Genomic DNA, 19,382 nt, shown 5'->3' with positions numbered 1-19,382 from the left:
CGTTTGCTTAATCTATTTCACCACAGTGTATCTTTTAGAAGCCTCGAGTCTCTCACTGAAATTTCTCCAGCTAGAATAATGTTGGCAGAACGCCTTTCTGATTTAAATGTGGCTCTTGGGACCTTTTCTGCAGCCTGCTGAAACAGGCTTTGAGGGATGTAAAGATATATATTGTATTACCTGTTTATTTTTTTCTCCTAATAATTTGGACTTTTCTTTCCTCAGATATTTATGATAAAACACCAGACCTGTCAATCAAGTTTGCACCTCCGTCTGTTGGAAGGTCCAGATGCATTGCTTTGTAAATTTGCTATCACAGACTATTCTTATATGTTGTTAATTTTTATTTACTACAAGGAGAAGGATCTCTTCATCAAAAATAAGTTTGTGACTTCTAACTCATAAAAGAATGCGTAAAAGAAAGTCACAGTAACAAATTCCAAGATATCAATCCCACTGACAGATGGAGAAACGTATTACCAGGAAGAGAACTGATCGGAAAAAATAATGTGTCGTGCCAGGAGATCACAACTCAACTATTTAAACTCAAATAGAGTACAAAAAGATTCAAACATAATACAAGTGAAGAAGGAATGACAGTGGTCGTTATGATGCAGTTTTTATTGTCAGGCTGCATAATGTGGCCTTTAAGTCCATCTGCAGACTAAGAGCACTCAGGTGTGCACGTATGAAGATCGCTGATGACACATCCAAAAACTGAAATGGACATGAAAAACACAATGAGATGATGAGCTCAGTTGAAGCAGTAGCATCTGAGAATAAGCCTATTGGCTGGAATGTAGACAGCTAAGGTGAAAAATATTAGGTGCATAAGCACCTTCTCTTCGTCCATGTGAGAAGGGTAAAAAAATAACATTTAGAACTGACCTTGCTGTATGTTGACGTGGCTAACACAACTTTCAATTCAAGGGCAAGCACTGGCTTGAGCATCTATGCATTGCTCTCCTCTATTCCATACAGCCATGCCCTAGCTGCACAGTGAAGTAGACAGTTTCTACAAGTCAAGCACACTGGCTGTCTCTTTCAACTCAATTATATTTTGCTACCTACATCTGTTCAGATTCTGGCCCTTACACCAATGAAGAATATTCTTTAGAACTCCTCTTTCAAAAATCTTCCAAAAAAAAAAGTTTTTTTTTTTTTTTTGCTGTTTTTCATAAAAATGTAAACATGAACTGTGCCATCTGCGAGGCCTGAAGCACACGGTACAGGTGAAAAGGCAGGTCTGTTTCTTGTCCGCCTCTTCTCAGGCACTTCTCAAAGCAGCGTAGGCAAATAAATGACCTGTGATTTTCATCATTATTATCATCATAGTATATTCTTTATTAGTGCTAAAAATCAGGTTAGGAAAGGAATCTGCAAGACTATAGAAAGAGGATAACCTCCAACAGGATGGCTTTCCTGTTGTGTAAGACTGATCTCACTTCTACTACTAACACAAGTAGTTAGATGTCACAAGTCACACTTACTGCCCTCAGTGCCATCACTGAAATGACGGAAACAATCCTTGGAGTAGCATATGAAAAGCAACTTTCTTTGGGCTGCAAAGTTTTAAGATTGAAAGCTGATGAAAATGTATGTTTTTGTTTATACTTCAGACATATCATCACCAAAATGACACCCATGGACATCAGATGGAATGCACACAGTAAATTTCTATTTGAATTTGAATGTTGTGTTTACGATGAGCAGCTCCATGTGCAAAGCTAACCTATAATATGTAAAGAAATAATTGATACGATGAACTGTTTTTTCATTCATTTTTACTTTTCTTACATTAATCAGCTCAGGCTCTGGGAAAACATATGGAAGCAGTAAATGGTTGATGGAGCACAGAGAGACTCTTACTAGTGTCTCAGAGCAACATACCACTCTGTACATGCAGATTATCTACAAAATGAGGATATAAAAATTAAACAGAAAATTTTATGGCTAGGCACGTATCACAGATGAAGCTGGTGACTATTTCAACTTTTTTGCTTGTTTGCATCTTAAAATTTACAGCATCTTGATATAAATAGTGTCAGGTTCACATTTTCTTTGCAATACATTTTACTTATCTACCATGCTATATTCAAATATAAAACAAAAAATCATCTTACTTAATCTTTAATACTTGCTAAGGAACTTGCACTCATTTTTCAGACACATCACAGATAACTGTTTTTGGAAACAGACTAGAGTTTCTGCTGGCAGATATTTCAGCACCTGTGATGGAACTGCTGCTTATTAGGAGAAGAATCTTCCTTACCAAATATAGCCAGAATGTATAGCCTTTTTGGAACAGGTCTTGCTAACTTGTAGAAATTAAACGAACAAAATGTCTGCTATTCCTTGCCCTGTCCCTCTCAGCCTTTTCAGCTACTTAGCAAATTTGACTTTTTCTGAGAACTAAAGAAAGGGATTAATTAATCCAATCAGTAATCTGCTACTGCTTCACTGGCAACATTCCAATTTCTGGAAAGATATCAGCAAAAAACAAGTTACAAATGGATTTAAAAGGGATGAAAGGAGAAATGAAAACATTACTGTGTGTACATAGCTCTTCTCCCAATCTAAAAGGGCATGTTGTTTACTTATCCTTATTTGTCAGTTGCAAAAAAAAAGAAAACCTAAAAAGAATTAGTAATTTCTATTACTTTTGCAATACATCAAGGAGGACATTTTGCCTTCCTCTTGTAACGCTCTTTCTCTGAACCCCACTACTCGAGCCCAGATGCTTGCACTTTTTTTTCCTTGTAAAGCATATGGAATTATTAAGATGTATGAAAACATTTACTTATGTGCTTTCTTTTGATTGAACATTGTACTTCATTTCTGTATGCCTGCTGTCACTACTTATTCCCATCATGTGAACTAATAAAGACATTAACAACAAATTTCTTTAAGAAAAAAGAAAGAAGTCTGAAAATAGACATTTACCAATAAGTACATGAAATGTTGTTTCAATAAGTGTAGAAGTTACCAGAACTCCACCAAGCTTCATAAGATCACTGTAATAAATATCATTTGGCCATTTTACTCGCAGGTCAATATCCTAAAGAAACAAAAGCATACACATTTAGAAACACTTTGCTCTCTGATTCTATTAGAAGAACATGGTTCATTTATCACTCCATATTCTATATTTTCTGTACCTCTTTGCCAAACGGAATGTGATACCTTCAGCTCTTCATAATAAGAACCTTTTCAGGTGTTCCACAACTGATACTAAAAAGCCACAATAATATGGTTACATGTTTTATTAAGGAGGTTGGCAGCTGTCAGAGAAAAGTTTCTATTAAGTTAAAAAAGTAAGGTAGATAATAATGGCTTAGAGCAACCAAAAGGAGGACAAACAGTACTAGAGATTTATTGTGTCAAAATTATGAGGTATTTTTCTTCACTTACTTCATTCATTAGGCCCTATTAAGGATTTAAAGGATATGTTCAAGAAAGATGCAAACTGTGTCAGCACACATGGAAAACTACAGATAAAGTGCAAGTGATGAGAGTAAATTCACAATAATATCAATGCTAGACTTGAGGATCTTTTCGGAAACCAGGCAAGGTGACAATGCTATTTTGAATATCAGAAAGGAAATTTAGCAGACAGGAGAAATTCCAGTTAACAGCCACGTAAATGCTTTAGTAACGTCCTTAATACATTCAAGCGTTCGGCAGCTATGCTCAAGCAATACCACGGAGCTGGAAACACAAACTGTGCTGTATGACACCATTCCAGTGCAATAGAGAAGTTTTTGTTGTAACTACAGAACTGAACTGAACCTTGCACCGGCTACTTAAACACAGAAAGAAAGCAAATGTGCTTCCTGTAGCTTGAAAAACTGCATATGAACATATCCCAAGAGGCAAATTATGGGAGGTGCTCCAGGACTACAAGAGTCACATTCCCTCCTATTGTAGATATGAAATCCCTTTACAGGATGTGTGAAAACTGCACCTGGGTTCGTGTCCACTTTTCTGACAGATTTAAAGGCCAGAGAGGAGTCCATTATACATACATGGACAGGAAATACTAAATGATTTCGCTATCAAAGCATTTTAAGAGAATATCACCAATTCGTATTTGTTATGGAAAACAACTCTTGACACTGCGAAAGCTTTTATAGCAATACAGCACAGTTAAACAGTATTATCAGTGCTAAGAGATCTTCTGACAGTAACCAAAGGAGAGCTCAGTAGATCTTATGTAAGGAAAACATACACCTGTAAGACACCACACACCAGCACTGCAACTGACGTCACTAACAAGCATGAAAAATAACCAAGTCGATGGTGCATTTAATGATGCAAACTACACAGTAAAGACTTGTGTTGTTTGCCACAAAACAAGGCTCCGCATAAATATCAATGTCACAGAAATGATGGGAAAGCCACAGTGGGAATGAAGCATGTTCTTAATTTCCTTTATAGAGAGAAATTTATGCTGTTCTCAGAATGGGAAAGTAAAACACTCTCTGAATATGAGCTTGTTTGAATTTGCAGCACTAACATATGATAGTAAAACTTACAATTGGAACTGTCATGTTTTCTCAAAAAGAGCCCGGAACAAAAGCCTCAATCACGGCCTATTTAGAGCTGCAAACATTCATGACAGAATCCTAAAAACAATGACTGGCTGATAAACTGAGACACATGTATTTTGTATCTGCGTATGGAAATCCTGACATGGATTTTGGGGATAGGAAACCACATTAAATTGTGTTAAAGCAATATTAAGATTCTGACATACGCCCACGGAGGTATGGAAATTCAGAAGTAAGAATGAAACCACTTTTCTAAATTAGCCCATTGTTTTCAGCTGCTGTGGTACGTCTGTTCATCCGACACCAAGAAAAGCCAAGCGATGCTCAAGTCCAAAGGGAAAATTTAAGCTTTGACTTTCAGATAAATCTTTGAATTTCCTTGTTTTAATGTATTTGAGTCTGGACCCTCAATGTTATTTTAATCCATTGTCTTGTATTTTATTTACTGGGCAGGGGAGGATGGGATGGGACACCACGACAACAGAATTAAATCCTCTCAATTACTGTATACTGGAAGATTTCTTTAATACGTGTTTCTCTACTGTCAAAGAGATTGAGTAGCTTTGTCTTGGTCATATCAAGCTACTCCAAATAAGTTTGGTACCACAATATCTACATTATTAGTTCACATTATATTTATATGAACACTTAGTATGTCAGTCACATTGTTCATCTACAATGGAATAAAATAGAATAAAAAGACACAGGTAGGCATACAGAAGCAAAAACTCCTAAATTAACTCCTTCCCCAGTCAGACTCATATTCTGTAAAACTAACCCTTGTCCCTTCCATTATAAATGGTTAAATTATTCACTCCAGCCAAATACTTCATACTGTAAATTTTAGCCTGAAGCATTTTGCTTTTATAGTCAAGTTATGAAGCACTGAAGTTAGAAGGTTTTAATAGAAAGGCTGACAGACCCTAAACTACAGCAAAGCTACTGGGTGCCACTATAATAAAGTTCATGTGTAAATGTGTATAAGTCATTGATTTTCTGTAATATAGGAAACATATGCTTTAGTTAACTACTTCTGTAAAATACCAAAGTTTTATAGTTAGCAAATATTAGGAAATGGTAACATTAAAAAGGAGATATATGAGGTGCTGAAGAAGACTGGTTCTTCATTTTAATACTGATGACAGGACACTTGATTCCCTCTTGAGAGCAATACTCCTAAGTTCTTGCCTTAGAAATCAGTTTTCAACCTTAAACAAGAGTTGGAAAAATCCTTTAGAAGGGATAAAGTGACCACTGAAACAGCACTGACAAAAAAAGCAGAAAAGGATTTGTCAATTTTATTCGTTTTTCCTTCCTCTCACTTCCCCTGCTACTTCAGAACCAAAACAAATTAACTCAATTGTTAGACAAACAAAAATGACATTTTCTTCACTGCTGAAGATTGAATCTTAAGTTTTGTCAGATTATGAGAGAAGTGAGGGTAGTATACTCAGCTCAATAAAAGACAGTATTCACCATATGCATACTAGATTTCTTGAAACATAAATAGTCAAGTATGTATAAACTTACTACTGTTCTTCACCCCTGTATCAGTGTTGAGTCATTCAATATATAGAAGACATAGTAAAAATTAGATTTTAATGAAAATTGAAACAAATTTTGAGATTAATTAAAATGAGATACCTCATATCCTGGGAATGATCTAACCGACTCTACCACTGCCAAGGATACTAGGTGTTGAATAAAAGGAATTCTCTGGCCCAAGTTGGAATGTAGAGGAATTGTGATATGTAAAGTGGATAGTGCACCACCAAGGGGACTGAGCCAAACATTTCCGCCACGACCTGGGGAGGGGGAGAAAAAATTAATTTCAATGAAAGAGAAAAAACGTTAATAAAAACATCATTTTTTTTTTTTTTAAATACAGATAACTACATGAAAGATTCAGCAGTACCCATCTCAGAACATACAGTAAGTCCTGTACAGAAGTTTCCAAACTAATTTTGAAAGAAAAAATGATTAAAGTGCAAAACTTCTTTAAAAACACAAAAACAAGCAGGTTGTTTAATGTGCATGCTGCTACTTGGTTTCCTAGAATGTCCTAAATGACTTGTTTCCAATATTTTCCTGGTACTGGGTAACAAACACTTTCCAGATAATATTGCTTTGTTTAAGTAAAGAAGTATTTGTGAAGAAATTTTGAGTCTAAAAAAATCCATCCATACAGTGAATCATCTTGACACAAGCTAGATTTCAGCCAGAAACTGATTAACCACCTTCATGTAGATCTATGTTTAGAAGAGCTTATTAGCCTCGGCACTGTGCTTTTCCACCAAACTGAAAGTGACTTTTAAAGAAGTGGTAGCATCTTCCACAGAAAAAGGCAGAACCTGCTTGTATATGCTTGCAAAAGATTGTGAAAGCCCATGTGACATTTTAAGACAGTCCTGCAGACTCAGCAGAACCTCTGTCTCAGAGCAAGTCAAGAACCAGTCTTGTTGCAGTTAAATCAAAAAGGAGTTCTGATTTGGAAGTCTGACTTGTATTACACTAAATGCATAGTGATGGCAGTTTGCATGACTGCAGAGACTTTTTGGCAGAAACTAGAGGACCAGTAAATCATTTCTGCAAAAGCCACCAAACATCCTGAAAATGTTTACTTTGGTCTCCGCTAACTTAGGTTTTGAATTTAAATCCACAATTCAAGCAAGAGAAGAGGACACTATTATTCTGTAGTTTATTATCAAAAAATACTTATAATGTATCTTTAGTGCTATGTGACATTAAAATGTTCTATTCTGTATGTTCAGTATGCATTTATAGAACTAGAAGGAAACTTACTAACCTTTCCCTTGTGTTTGTCGAACAGCGATTGCTATTAAACCCATCTCCTCAGGCAACTTGAACATTAACCTGTCAATTAAGGAAAAAAAAACATGCTTATCAGCTGGAACACTAAGCTACATTCATGAGAATTTAGGCTTAAATATCAGGTAATATTTTACATTAACATTGCACTACCATTTATCCTTTTTCAGTTACTATTTATTCTTGAGCAAAAAGCATTAGAATATTTTAAAACGATTAATTGAAAAATTATCATGTAAAACATTACTGTATCCATTACACTGGAAAAAATTATAGCTATAGTTCACTCAAGGTGCCTTCCGATAACACACGTTTTGCATTTCTTCATATTTTCTTGAGTTGCTTATTTTTTGTGTGCTACTATCTTCAGTAAGTGACAACTAGCAATTCTAGACATTTGTTTCTACTTAAAGCAATTTTTTTTTCATACTATAGAATATAACAGCAGCAGTTTCTGATTATTTAGAAAACCAATATGGTGGCAATAAAGCAGTTTAAAAGATACACTATCCCCTGAGAACTAATTATGATTTAACTACAGTAAATAAATCTACACCTTCTGAGAGCTCTAGAGAACACTGGCTTATTTTAGGCTTGTGTTCTGCTTTTAAAATAGTTTCACTTAAAAGAATACTAACTTTCCTCTGGGGATAAGTAGAAAGTGCACTTTAACACCACCAAATGAGTCAATGCTAGACTTAAAAAAGAAGAAGAAAAAAAAACCCTACTGTGAGAACTTTGTTCAAGCTGCTTTAAAACAGATCTGAATTGTACTATGATCCTTCTTCAATTCACATTTTTGGGAAGAGTTACTTAACAGATAAAATAGATATTCAAGATGGTGCCAGCAAGGCAAACTCGGAGAGAGATTAATAGTCTAAAACTCTACTTCTAAAATGGGCACAAATATAATGTTGTTCATTCATACAAAAGTGGTCTTGTCTTAGAGATAAGTGCAGCCCAATCTTTCAAAACTATTTTCTCTGAATTTCAGATGCATATGAAAAGTGCTTAAAGTTCTGAAATCAAGCATCACTGTGTGGAAGGGACCAGCTCCAAGCACAAGCATGGCCCCACTGCTCACCAGACACAAGTATTTTGGCAGACATCATGCTAAGGAACCAGTCAGATGTCCTACCTTGCAGTTTGAAAAGGACATCAGTAACTCGAAGGGCAACATCAACAGCAAGAAGATTCAGAATAGCTTTCAAAGGGTTGCCTTGCTTTCATAATGATCAAAATGGTACATTATTTGAAGACTAAAATAATGCCTGGACTATAAATGTCTTTACTAATTAGAAATGTTTTTGAACCAAAACTAACAAAAGCCTTGACAGACCCAGCAAAATTTTTCCACGGGACCACAAAATAAAAGAGATATTGTCCATACAGTAGCCAGATCTCTTTGACAATCTCTTTCACTGAGTTACAGTTTGACAATCATAACTTTAGACACTACAAATTATTTGTCAAGACTATGATCACTAATCTACTGTCAGCACTGAGAAAACACCTCCTCTTATGCTGGGATCTAGCAGAAAATCCTAGGCAGCTCTTTATGCCCATGTGGCTTCAGCACTGTCATCTGGGAACAGCATGATTTCAATTACAAGTTCATAGCTTTGCAACAAGAAAATCTAATTTAAATTTGGAAGCTCAGTTAAGAAGAGATTACAGGCTTTGTCAAAAAACACTGATTTCTGTTTCTTCTCTGTTCATACTTGTTTATAAATAGGGAAAAAAAAGTAATTTGCTGCCACGTTTGGAGGAAAATAATCAAAGCAGTAAAAAAATAAGTATGAATCCAAAGCACAGGCTGTAGAACAAAGAGATATGATCAACAGAATGCATGAATGTAGCTATTAGAGGCTTGGCAGCAGGTAACAACTTATTAAACACAGAGACTGAGTCTGTGCTTTTAAGGGTCATGAATATGTTCTTCAAGATGGACACAACATGGGGAAGTTGCTAATACCCAGACTGATGTAGCAAGAAAGAGATTTATTTTTACTATTTCCTGAGATTGTTCTGGGAGTACCATGAAGTCTAAGATAGTAAAAGAGAAGAAAACAACACAACCCTCACTCAGCTTCGGGGCTATGTAAATTGTGTGTGCTTGCTAGGTTTTTTTTTTCTGAGAGAAACAACTTGTATTTTCCCTTCCAGAAAGAGAAACTGTACGTGCACTTTTTTGCATTTCAACTTCCCCTCTTTTCTTTCAACTTAATCAGTTGCAGACGTAACTATTTCATTTTCCTACAAAGTAACTTAATCACAATGTTCACCAAGTTTTTCTCCTAAATGTTTGCCTTCGTGAAATTCTTTGTTCTTTATTCTGCTCTGTAACAAAATTGCTCTATAAATTAAGTCAAAAGACCACACTGAAATACAAGAGCAGGAAAACGTGGAACATCTGAAAAGAAATTTGCCCATCAGGAAAAATATCAGACAGCACTCATCTGGCCACAGATGAAGATACTTGAATTGTATGTAAATTTTTCTTCTCTGCCTTGGCCATTTTTGTGGGATTTTCCAAAGTGTAAGCAAAGCGCTTTTGGTATGCAAGAATATTAGAACAGTTGAAATATGAAAACAGATTCTAGCATAATTTTTATAGATCCTGTAACACATAGCATGAGTGCTGTCAAGAGCAATAAACAATACCTAATTACTTAAAAGAAACTGTAAGTCTGAGAACGTATCTGTCTTTATAACTACTCAACACAATGACTTCTCTTCTGACGTGAATGTTGTATGGGAATTGAAACCACAGAAACTATGTTTGAATTATGTTAGCGGCCTGACAACTATAAATTTCATTGATGTTGTGGGTTTAAGGTTGAAATTCTCATTAATGCATCCTGCTGTGTTACAGTATTGCAGAGGTATTACAACAGGCAGCATTACATTCCAGATGTTAAAATACCTGGGCACAAGTGGGTGAGTTATGAACAGATTTCTCCCTTCACTCCAAGTTTCTGAAAATCCCACTCTCAAATAGCTTGTTTGTAACTACTGTTTACACAGGAAATTATAAAATAACATAAAATCTTTCAATGTTTAGTTGAAAGGAAAATAACATATCTTTTGATAAGTTTCTTGTACTATTCTGGACAAAAAGGTGGCCTGAACACTTACTTTACTGCTTTATATCCACTGTTCTTGTTTACTACATCCAGTCTGAAAACAAGCAGTGTTGATATCCACTAGCATTTTTTCTGAACTCTCCATTGCTCTCCATTTCCTCTTCATAGCACTCAATTGCATGGTGCTATGTTTGATTCCAGGCTGTGTGTGCTGAAAGGCCTGCCAGAGGGCATGCTGGCCAAGCATAACAGATCTCTCAAGTCCACACTGCAGGCTTTCTTAGTGGCAGTCCTGATATGGGTCCCTCTTCCCTATCTAGAAGCTTGTTTTCAGGAGAACATGAAAACCTGAAGGAACAGCTCAAATATATGCAGTTCTTCAGCAAAGTAGGTGGCAATCTGATTAAGGGCTGGTGGGCCACAATCTGAGCAGAAGCCAGAAGGAATGACATCATGGTGGGAGGGAATTTGTTACAGGCTGAAAGGACAAAGGAGAAAAGACTTTTTGAACAGCTTGAGAACGTCTGCAGATGACAGATCCTGATTCCTATGGGAAACTCTAATCTCCCTGACAACTGATAAAAAGGAAACAAAGTGGGGCGCAAGCAATCCAAGTGACTTCTAGAGGGTGCCAAAGGCAAGCTCTGAGCATAAATGTTAGGTCAAGTGTGACCAATCTGCAGTACACAGACTGCATGAGGCTCTGAACAGCTAGCAATGCAGCCCCACAGGATTGTAAACTGTTAACATTACTATGATTTTGAGTGTTATTTTTCATGGGTAGATCATGCATAGCTCGAGTACAGACAGCATAAGCAACAAGGAATGATGTAATATTTTGTAAAATTATTTCATAAGTGAGCACATTCACTTGTGTGGTGCTGACAAATTTTGTAATTTTCGACATCTCAAAAACCCACAAAACTACCAAATAAATTGTAATATGCAATATGTTTTTATTTAGCAGTGATTAGTATTATAAGTTCGATTACTTTTAAATTAGTATTTGATTAGTGTTTTTGGGAGTACATAAATTTGTGAACAACTCTTTTCAAGGATGAAGCATAGGAACAAAAAAAAATCTTTGATAAATGCTTTGAGAACTCACTAAGAATTGCAACCACTTCCACAGAACCATACACTGATGCATTAATTTCACAAAAGCCAAGTATCCCACTGATTTAATGTTTTTGTTGACCTCTTTTTTTTAATATTTGAATCAAAAACATATTTTAAAAAGAAGCTTTGTTACTTACATACATTAACTATACGACAGATTTTATATGTGGCCCAAAACAACAACTCTTCTGTCAATGCACCCCAGGGACAAAAGGTGGGACACCCATATGTTAGATTATCTACTTGTTGGTCTGCTACAAACAAGGGAGAGCAAGTTGGAAGTGATAATATGTGGTAGTCTAGGCCATAGCAACTATGATTCAATGCCATTAAAGATTCTGACAGGAATAAGGAAGATAAGTAACACATACAAATTCTGGATTTCACAAAAATTCAAGACCTGGTAGGTGGCATCTTAATAAGAGGCAGTTCTAAAAGACATAGGAGTTCAGCAAACCCAGTCTTTAAAGAACTTCCCCTGCCAACACAACAGCTCATCACAATACTTAGGAAACAGGTTAGATGAACAGGGTACCTGATTTGTCTAAAACAAAAATTTGTGAATGCAAGAAGAATGTACAAAGACGGACCACATGATAAAAATGCAGAAATACTGTCCAGACAAGCAAGGACGATGCTAAGAAAGCCAATCCTCAACTACAGTAGAAGTTGGCAAGAAAACTGGCAATAAGAACTTCTACTGCTCCTCTGTTAGAATAAACAAGGAAAATGAGGTCTCATAGCTGACTGGGACATACAGATAAAGCTTAAATAAAGTTACAAAATTTCTTCTTTCACTTGGTCTTCACCAATGATATCTCCCAGGATTTTATGCGTATGTTTGAGCAGAAGAGGAAATACAAGCAGTAGAAATGAACTGATTTCATAAGTCTCTTGAGAAACCTAGACTTATTCAAGTCTATGAAAGCATCTGAGAGTGCTGAAAGAGCTGGCTGATGTCAGTCACATCAAGGTTGCTTTCTGTACTCACAGTCATAAAGATAAGGGGAAGCCCCAGAATGGAATGGGGCAAATGTTGCAGTCATCTTGTATTCCAGTTTGGAATGATCTAGATGTGTGTGCTACCAGTCGAGCAAATAATCCAGTCGAGCCTGGATTCTAGGATTGAAAAGTAGTGTTGAATGGCTTGTATTCTACTGTAAGCTGGTCAAATTGCAGTTTCACAGGAGTTTATTCTGAGATGCATCTTGTTTATTATCTCAATATATTTACTGATGACTTGTGAGAGAAAATGAATCATAGAATTGCTCGGTTGGGAAAGACCTTCAAGATCTTCAAGTCCAACTGGAACCGAACCATACTACCCTAATTCTAACAACCCACTGATAAAATCATATCCAAACATGCATTTCAATCAAGTTTGCAAGTGACACTGAGCTCTGAGGATAACTGACCATTGGAATAGGATGCCCAGACAGGTTGTGGAATATCTCAGTATGTGGAGTTTACAAGACCTGACTGGACTGTTGTCTAGCTAGTCTGAATTCACTGTTGATCTTGCTTGAAAGCAGAGGGGTGGACTAGAGACCTTCAGGGATCCCTTCCATTCTGAACGATTCTTTGATTCCAGGAAACGTACAGAAACCTGGTAGCCTTAGTGTTTCTATCTGTCCTTAAAATGCAGTTGAGATTAATCAGCAACTACCCATTAGCTACAAATTACAGAATTAGCAGCTTATCCCAAAAGCTGATCACTGGAATTCCCTATCCCAAATAGGTTCCTAGATTAAAGCAATTTTCATAATCTCTTACTAACCTTGATTAACACCTAACTTTAACATCTTCCACTTTCCATTCAGCATTTTATACATGACCAGGTGCAATACACAGCCCCCAAACAGATTGACTCATGCAGCCGAGACAGGTAGAAGAACACCTAAACTGTTAATCCTTGTGGCGCTTATTTAAATGATGGGAAACATACTGCTCTGCTCTGTTATAACTTCGCCTATATCCAGACGGCAAAATATGTGCCAGAATACACTATTACATGAATGCACTCTTCTGTTCTATTGCAAAAATTCATAGCTTTTTTCACGTTATAGTGGATTTCCCTGTAGCAACGTTGGTACAGAAAGGACCATTTAGTATCAAATTCTCTTTGAACTCTTTAGATATATTAATATCCTATATTCCCATGAAAAAGCGTAAGTAATTACAACGTCCCAGACTTGTGGAAAACTAAAAAAGTGCTGGCACACTGAAATGCTAGTTTCTTGTACTTCATAGAAATAAATACTACTAAAAAAAAAATATAAAAAATGTCCTGTATAAGACGTGTATAAGATATTTTCAGCAAGGAATAATCTACTGATACTATGAATGACATAGACTGGCAACTTGTACTATATACTTGGAAATGGTTTAAACAAAATTACAGCAAATAGGAAGACTGTTAGTAGGGCATGTAAGCCATGTGAGCTATTTTTTAGCTGGATCAATGCTCTAATCTGGCTCATCGTAAATGAACACTGCTTGTTGGCAAAAGGGAAGTAAGAGTAAAAAAGCCAGTGAGTAAAAGGGAAGACCAAACCACCACTTCTTTACCACATATGTATTTCTGCTTGATTTAAATTACCATATTACAGCCTCAGAATTGTACACGCTTTGCTTGTGAAATCAAGCTTATTGAACAGACAGGGTAGAAGTACCATTAAATGTTCTTTTTCTCCTGCTTACTGCATTTTTCAGTTGCTAATTTTCTTGCTTCTCTATTTTTATACCAGATATTTCATAATTAATCCTCCATATATGTTTATAGGCTTTTTCTCTTAAAAAAAAAAATATGAAAAAGAGAATTTTAAAACACAGTACCATACAGCCAAAGGTGTCAGGAAACATACCCAAATAAGAAAGGACTCCAAAAAATTGGTTTGCCAACAAAATGCCAGTAAAATTTGAAACCTGGGTTCAGACACACTGGTAATGTTCCAAAACTCAAAGCTTAAAGAACTTCTTTATTCAGTAAATCAGCTTCTCTGTGAATATCATCAAGACCACAAAGTTACAGTAAAAGAGGGAGTTTCCAAGGGAGATGTGAGAAGACTCTAGGAGTTTAAGTTGTTTCAATTTTTAATTTGAAAAGCAAACACTCCCACCATTTTGAACTTATTTTTCCTTTAAAAATTAACCTTTTCAATTCATGACTTTTCTGAATTTGAAAAAGCTACCTGAAGCATACTGAAAATTTAACATAGAATAAATGGAAATGAAACAGATTTCATTAAAAAAAAAAAAAGAAGAACTCCAGTGCCACGATCTAACAACAGAACAGTTGCTGGAATGCAGTGAAATACATTTATCTTAACTTTTCAAGAACAGAATCTTCAGAGCAGAATAAAAAGTTACAAACATATTGACCAAAACCAGACTGAAGTATTCTTGTCCAAGGTAAAGCACAGTACAGATGCTATAAAAATTTCACACAGATCAAGGTAGCTTGCTGCTATGTCACTTTTTTCAGTAGTTTCATCATGTTAGATAAGAGTATTGCAAGCTAGATCACTAAGAGAGAAATCTTAAAGTAACCCTATACAGCACAGCAAGAAGCAGAAGCATTTTGATAAGGTAGTAAATTTGTTTTAAACTAGCATTGCCCTTTAATAACTTACAGCATGAAGACACTCAGATATTGGGATCTCAAAAGTAATCAATAGCAATTCTGAATTCATACAACTATACTTGAAGTTAACCATCAGATGAAAAAAAAATCCAAACCAACAACAAAAACAGAACGTTTTTGCACAGACAACAACTTAAACTTTGCATTCCAGCCAAATTCTACTCTGAGTAATTATATTTCCTTATAAAAATTTGGGAATACAGTCCTTCATTTCCTATCTTAAATCCTACAGTGCATGAAATAGTTGCCATGTTCCATCAGAAAAGTGGATGAAGTTACTCCCAAGTAGCCACTCAGGTACTTACAGTTAATGTAGAACAAAAGATGTAAGACATAACATACAAATTAAAGAAAGTATTCGAAAGAATTCTGCTTGAGCAGAAACTACCTGGTTGCGCTCTCCAGAGACTCCCCAAAGGTTTTCAGTTCAAACAGGAAAAAAATTAAAACATTCCAGGAAAATTATTTCATTGCTAAATAGTTGCAGAAGACCTACAAATTGACTACAACACTTATTGACTTACACATACAAGTATTCTGTTAGCCTTTTAGTACTAAAGGCTTCATCAGAAATGATACTCCAAATCACAGAAGCAGGTTATACTGAAAAGCTCTAAATGCACAGGAATTTTCTTCAGTGATTTGCTCATGATTCTTTTATATTATGACTTCAACATATACATTACTCCAAATATAGACTAGCAAGGTCTTCCTAATTCAGCACTAGGTTAAAAATACTTTTACTGTTTTCTCTTCTTCATGAAGGTATACTCAATAGTATTCACAAATTAAAATGAAAGGTAGCATGCTATTATAATTTTACATTTATTTTGGTCTATAGATAAGAGTTAGTTTGGGAGAGATCTGTCAGTAACTTTAATATTCTTTCTGAAAAATATTTTGACATGAAAAACAACTGAAATTTTTAAGCCAATTCCTTCATTAGTCTTGATTTCATTGGCCAAAAGCAAGAGAGTCTCAGTCTTAAAATTTTCACATGCCTCTCATCAGTTATCAATTTCTAAGTTGTTATCAGACTATGCTGCTTATATATTTCCTCTTCCACTGAAGAGTAAAAACCATGATTTAGATCAACAGTGCTTATAAAAATAAGTCACATACCTTTGATACCAGTATGGATGACTATCAGCTAGTCTCAAATCAATGTGATTTAAAAATATATGTACAACTTCTTGGAAGTTCTAAACACCTGTTAGTATTTGATTTTTATGATAAGCACTACACTACTGTACAATGTATGTTACGAGCATTGCTGTGCAGATGGTAACTTGACACGTTATTTGGCATTAGATCAAAGCTTCGTAATTTTGCCCAGCTGTTACAACCATTATAAAACAACTCTGGCTTCATAAACTGGCAAGTAAAGCATTATCATATTACTTGTGTGTCTTTTTTTCCATTAAGTGCTATGAAATATTAAAACTTTGAAGAAGTTATTAATAGGTTGTACAAAACCAACCAGAAGCACTGCACTTCTAAGAATGTCAATAAGCCCAGAATTTAATTGCAAAATTTCCACAGACAAAAACACCAGATTTTTTTTCCTTCTTCATTAAAAAAATCTTAACTGACATCCAAACATTTCTTAAGTAAAATGTAACAAAAAAACAATGCAAAATCAAAAAGCTAGAACTTTATTTAAAGAAAAACTGTTCCAGTGAAAGACAGGTTTTGAAATTCTTAGAAGATAGTAATTTAATTCTAAAATTTTAGTATTCATTTGAAATAGTCTGTTCAGCTAGCAATGTTTAGGATATAATTTTCAAATGCTTTATTAGATCTGGCCAAATATTTTTCATATACACAAGTTTTCATAAAAAATAGATTCAGGAAAGCCAGTACTTGTTGAGAAATGAAGAATTAATTTGTCTGAAATGACTTCCTTTCTCCTTTAAGAAAACCTCAACAAATTTTTGGAGCATTTTCAACCAAATTTAAACATGGTAGTTCTTTCAAATATATGCAAGTGCTGAAGTTTGGATCACTTAAACTTTGCAACACTCATTTATGATACCTTAGCTGTGCTTTCACATATGTCAGTTTTCCCCTGCAGACTCTGGTTCCATTACCAAGCCACCTTTGCAATCAGGCTTATAGAATCATGGAATGGCATGGGTTGGAAGGGACTGCAAAGCCCTCAAACCTCCCTGTCATTGGCAGGGTTACCAATCACTAGAACAGGCTGCCCAGAGCCCCATTCAACCTGACCTTGAGTGCCTCCAGGGATGGGGCACCCACAGCTTCTCCAACCTATTCCAGTGCCTCACCACACTCTGAGTGAAAAATCTCACCCTAACACGTAATCTAAACCTCTCTTCCTATAATTTAAAATTTTCCCCTTTGTCTTATCACTAGCAGATTATGTAAAAAATATGTCTCCCTTCTGACAAGCTCCTTTTCAGTGCTGGAAAACCACAATTATGTGTCCTTAGAGTCTTCTCTGGGCTCAGACTTGCCTCACAGGAGAGGTGCTCCAGCCCTCTGATCATCTGTGTGCCCTCCTCTGCATGAACTCCAACAGTTCCACATCCTTCTTATAATAGAATCATAGAATCCTTAGAGTTGGAAGGGACCGCTGAAGGCCTTCTAGTCCAACTCCCATGCAATGAACAGGGACACTGCAGCTAGATCACGTTGCTCAGGGCCTTATCCAGCCTCGCCTTGAAAGTCTCCAGGGACAGAGCATCAACCAAACCACATCTTCTTATGCTGGGGGCTCCAGGCCTGGGCACAGTACTGCACATGGGGCCTCAGAGCAGAAGAAGACAATCACTCTGCTGGGCACCTCTTTTTTTGATGCAGCCTAGGACACTGTTGGCCTTCTAGGCCACAAGCACACACCACTGGCTCATGTCAAGACTCCAGTCCCCAAGGACCCTGAGGTCATCCACAGAGTGGCATTCAGTGAGTCTCTACACATAGCTGGGACTGCTTCAGTCCAAGCCCAACACACTGCACTTGGTCTTATTGAACCTCATTAGGTTTATACGGGACCACTTCTCAAGCTCGCTCAGGTCCCTTTGTCATATGAACTGCTTCACTCAGTTTGGTGTCATCAGCAAACCTGCTGATGGTGCACTCAATTGCCATGCCTGTGTCATTGATAAAGATGTTGAAAAGCACTGGTCCCGAGGTGGATCACTGAGCCTCCACCTGGACACAGAACCATTGACTACAACACTTTGTTACCATCCAACCAATTGTTTATCCACCAAATGGTTCAGCTTTCAAATCTAACTCTCCAATTCAGAGATGAGAATGTGGTATGGGACCATGTCAAAAGCCTTGCAGAAGTCCAGGTTGTCCTTCTGGTTGCCATCAGTTGCCCTTCTGTTGACCATCGATGCTGTCACTCCAGCATTTTGCATTAAGTGTCTGGCCTACTGACAAGATGGGGAATCCTAACTAGTACTTTCACAAGGCACAAGTACTATAGGCACTCCTAATGAACTGTTGAGTTGACTTGAACTGCAACATTTAACTGGGTTATAAATCCAGCATATTACACTTCAACATCTCTCAATAGATTTTTTCTTCAATTTCTTGCTCACTGTAAGAAGAAAGAACTAACAATATTTCAGCTTTCTTCTGATTTCAAGTTGCAGATCGTGTTAAAGATAGTAATCCAGAAAAATTATTGCTTTTTTATGGTGAATAAAAAAGGCAATAAACACAATAGCTGAACTGAGCTGGCTTTCTATTCATGCGTCTAATAATTAAAACACAAAAAAGTTCTCGTCAAGTACCAGAGACTTAGACTCGCTGCTCCCTTATAGTGCCAACAGAAACCACAAGATTTCTAAATTCAGTATTCAGTAAAGCATACAGCACTTTTCTCATGCAAGAGCCAACATCCAAAAACACATAAATAAGGAACAGAAAAGTTCTGTTTCCAAATATGTTGTTAAATATTTTTAAAACCCCTACTATTAGACTGTGCCAACTCCAAGGCAGACTCCAATAGTTAATTTCATGGGTGATTAAGAATGAATTTCAAAATAAGGAAGTTTCTTTATGCTGGCCACAGCATCCTCTGTAGACTCCAGAAACAGTCATCATAATGTAGACTTTAACCACAGACTCAACACAAAATATAGCTGGTATTTAAATCTCAAAACTGTGGATTTTCTTTGT

General features: G+C 36.3%; 1 protein-coding gene across 2 annotated transcripts in view; it reads right to left on the bottom strand.

Annotated features, from left to right (window-relative positions):
- HLCS (holocarboxylase synthetase) overlaps positions 1-19,382 on the bottom strand; it is a 115,607-nt gene that overhangs the window by 5,371 nt on the left and 90,854 nt on the right. For both annotated transcript variants that reach the window (XM_052673802.1, XM_052673803.1), the window contains 3 exons: positions 7,357-7,424; positions 6,195-6,355; positions 2,944-3,058 (listed from right to left, as the gene is read on the bottom strand). In XM_052673802.1, the coding sequence (XP_052529762.1) occupies positions 2,944-3,058; positions 6,195-6,355; positions 7,357-7,424 (344 nt within the window). The remainder of the gene's footprint in view (positions 1-2,943; positions 3,059-6,194; positions 6,356-7,356; positions 7,425-19,382) is intronic.

The sequence above is a fragment of the Tympanuchus pallidicinctus genome, unplaced genomic scaffold (assembly GCF_026119805.1).
Source record: "Tympanuchus pallidicinctus isolate F22 unplaced genomic scaffold, pur_lepc_1.0 scaffold14, whole genome shotgun sequence".
NCBI classification, from domain to species: domain Eukaryota; kingdom Metazoa; phylum Chordata; class Aves; order Galliformes; family Phasianidae; genus Tympanuchus; species Tympanuchus pallidicinctus.
This window is presented reverse-complemented; position numbering and strand designations above follow the sequence as displayed.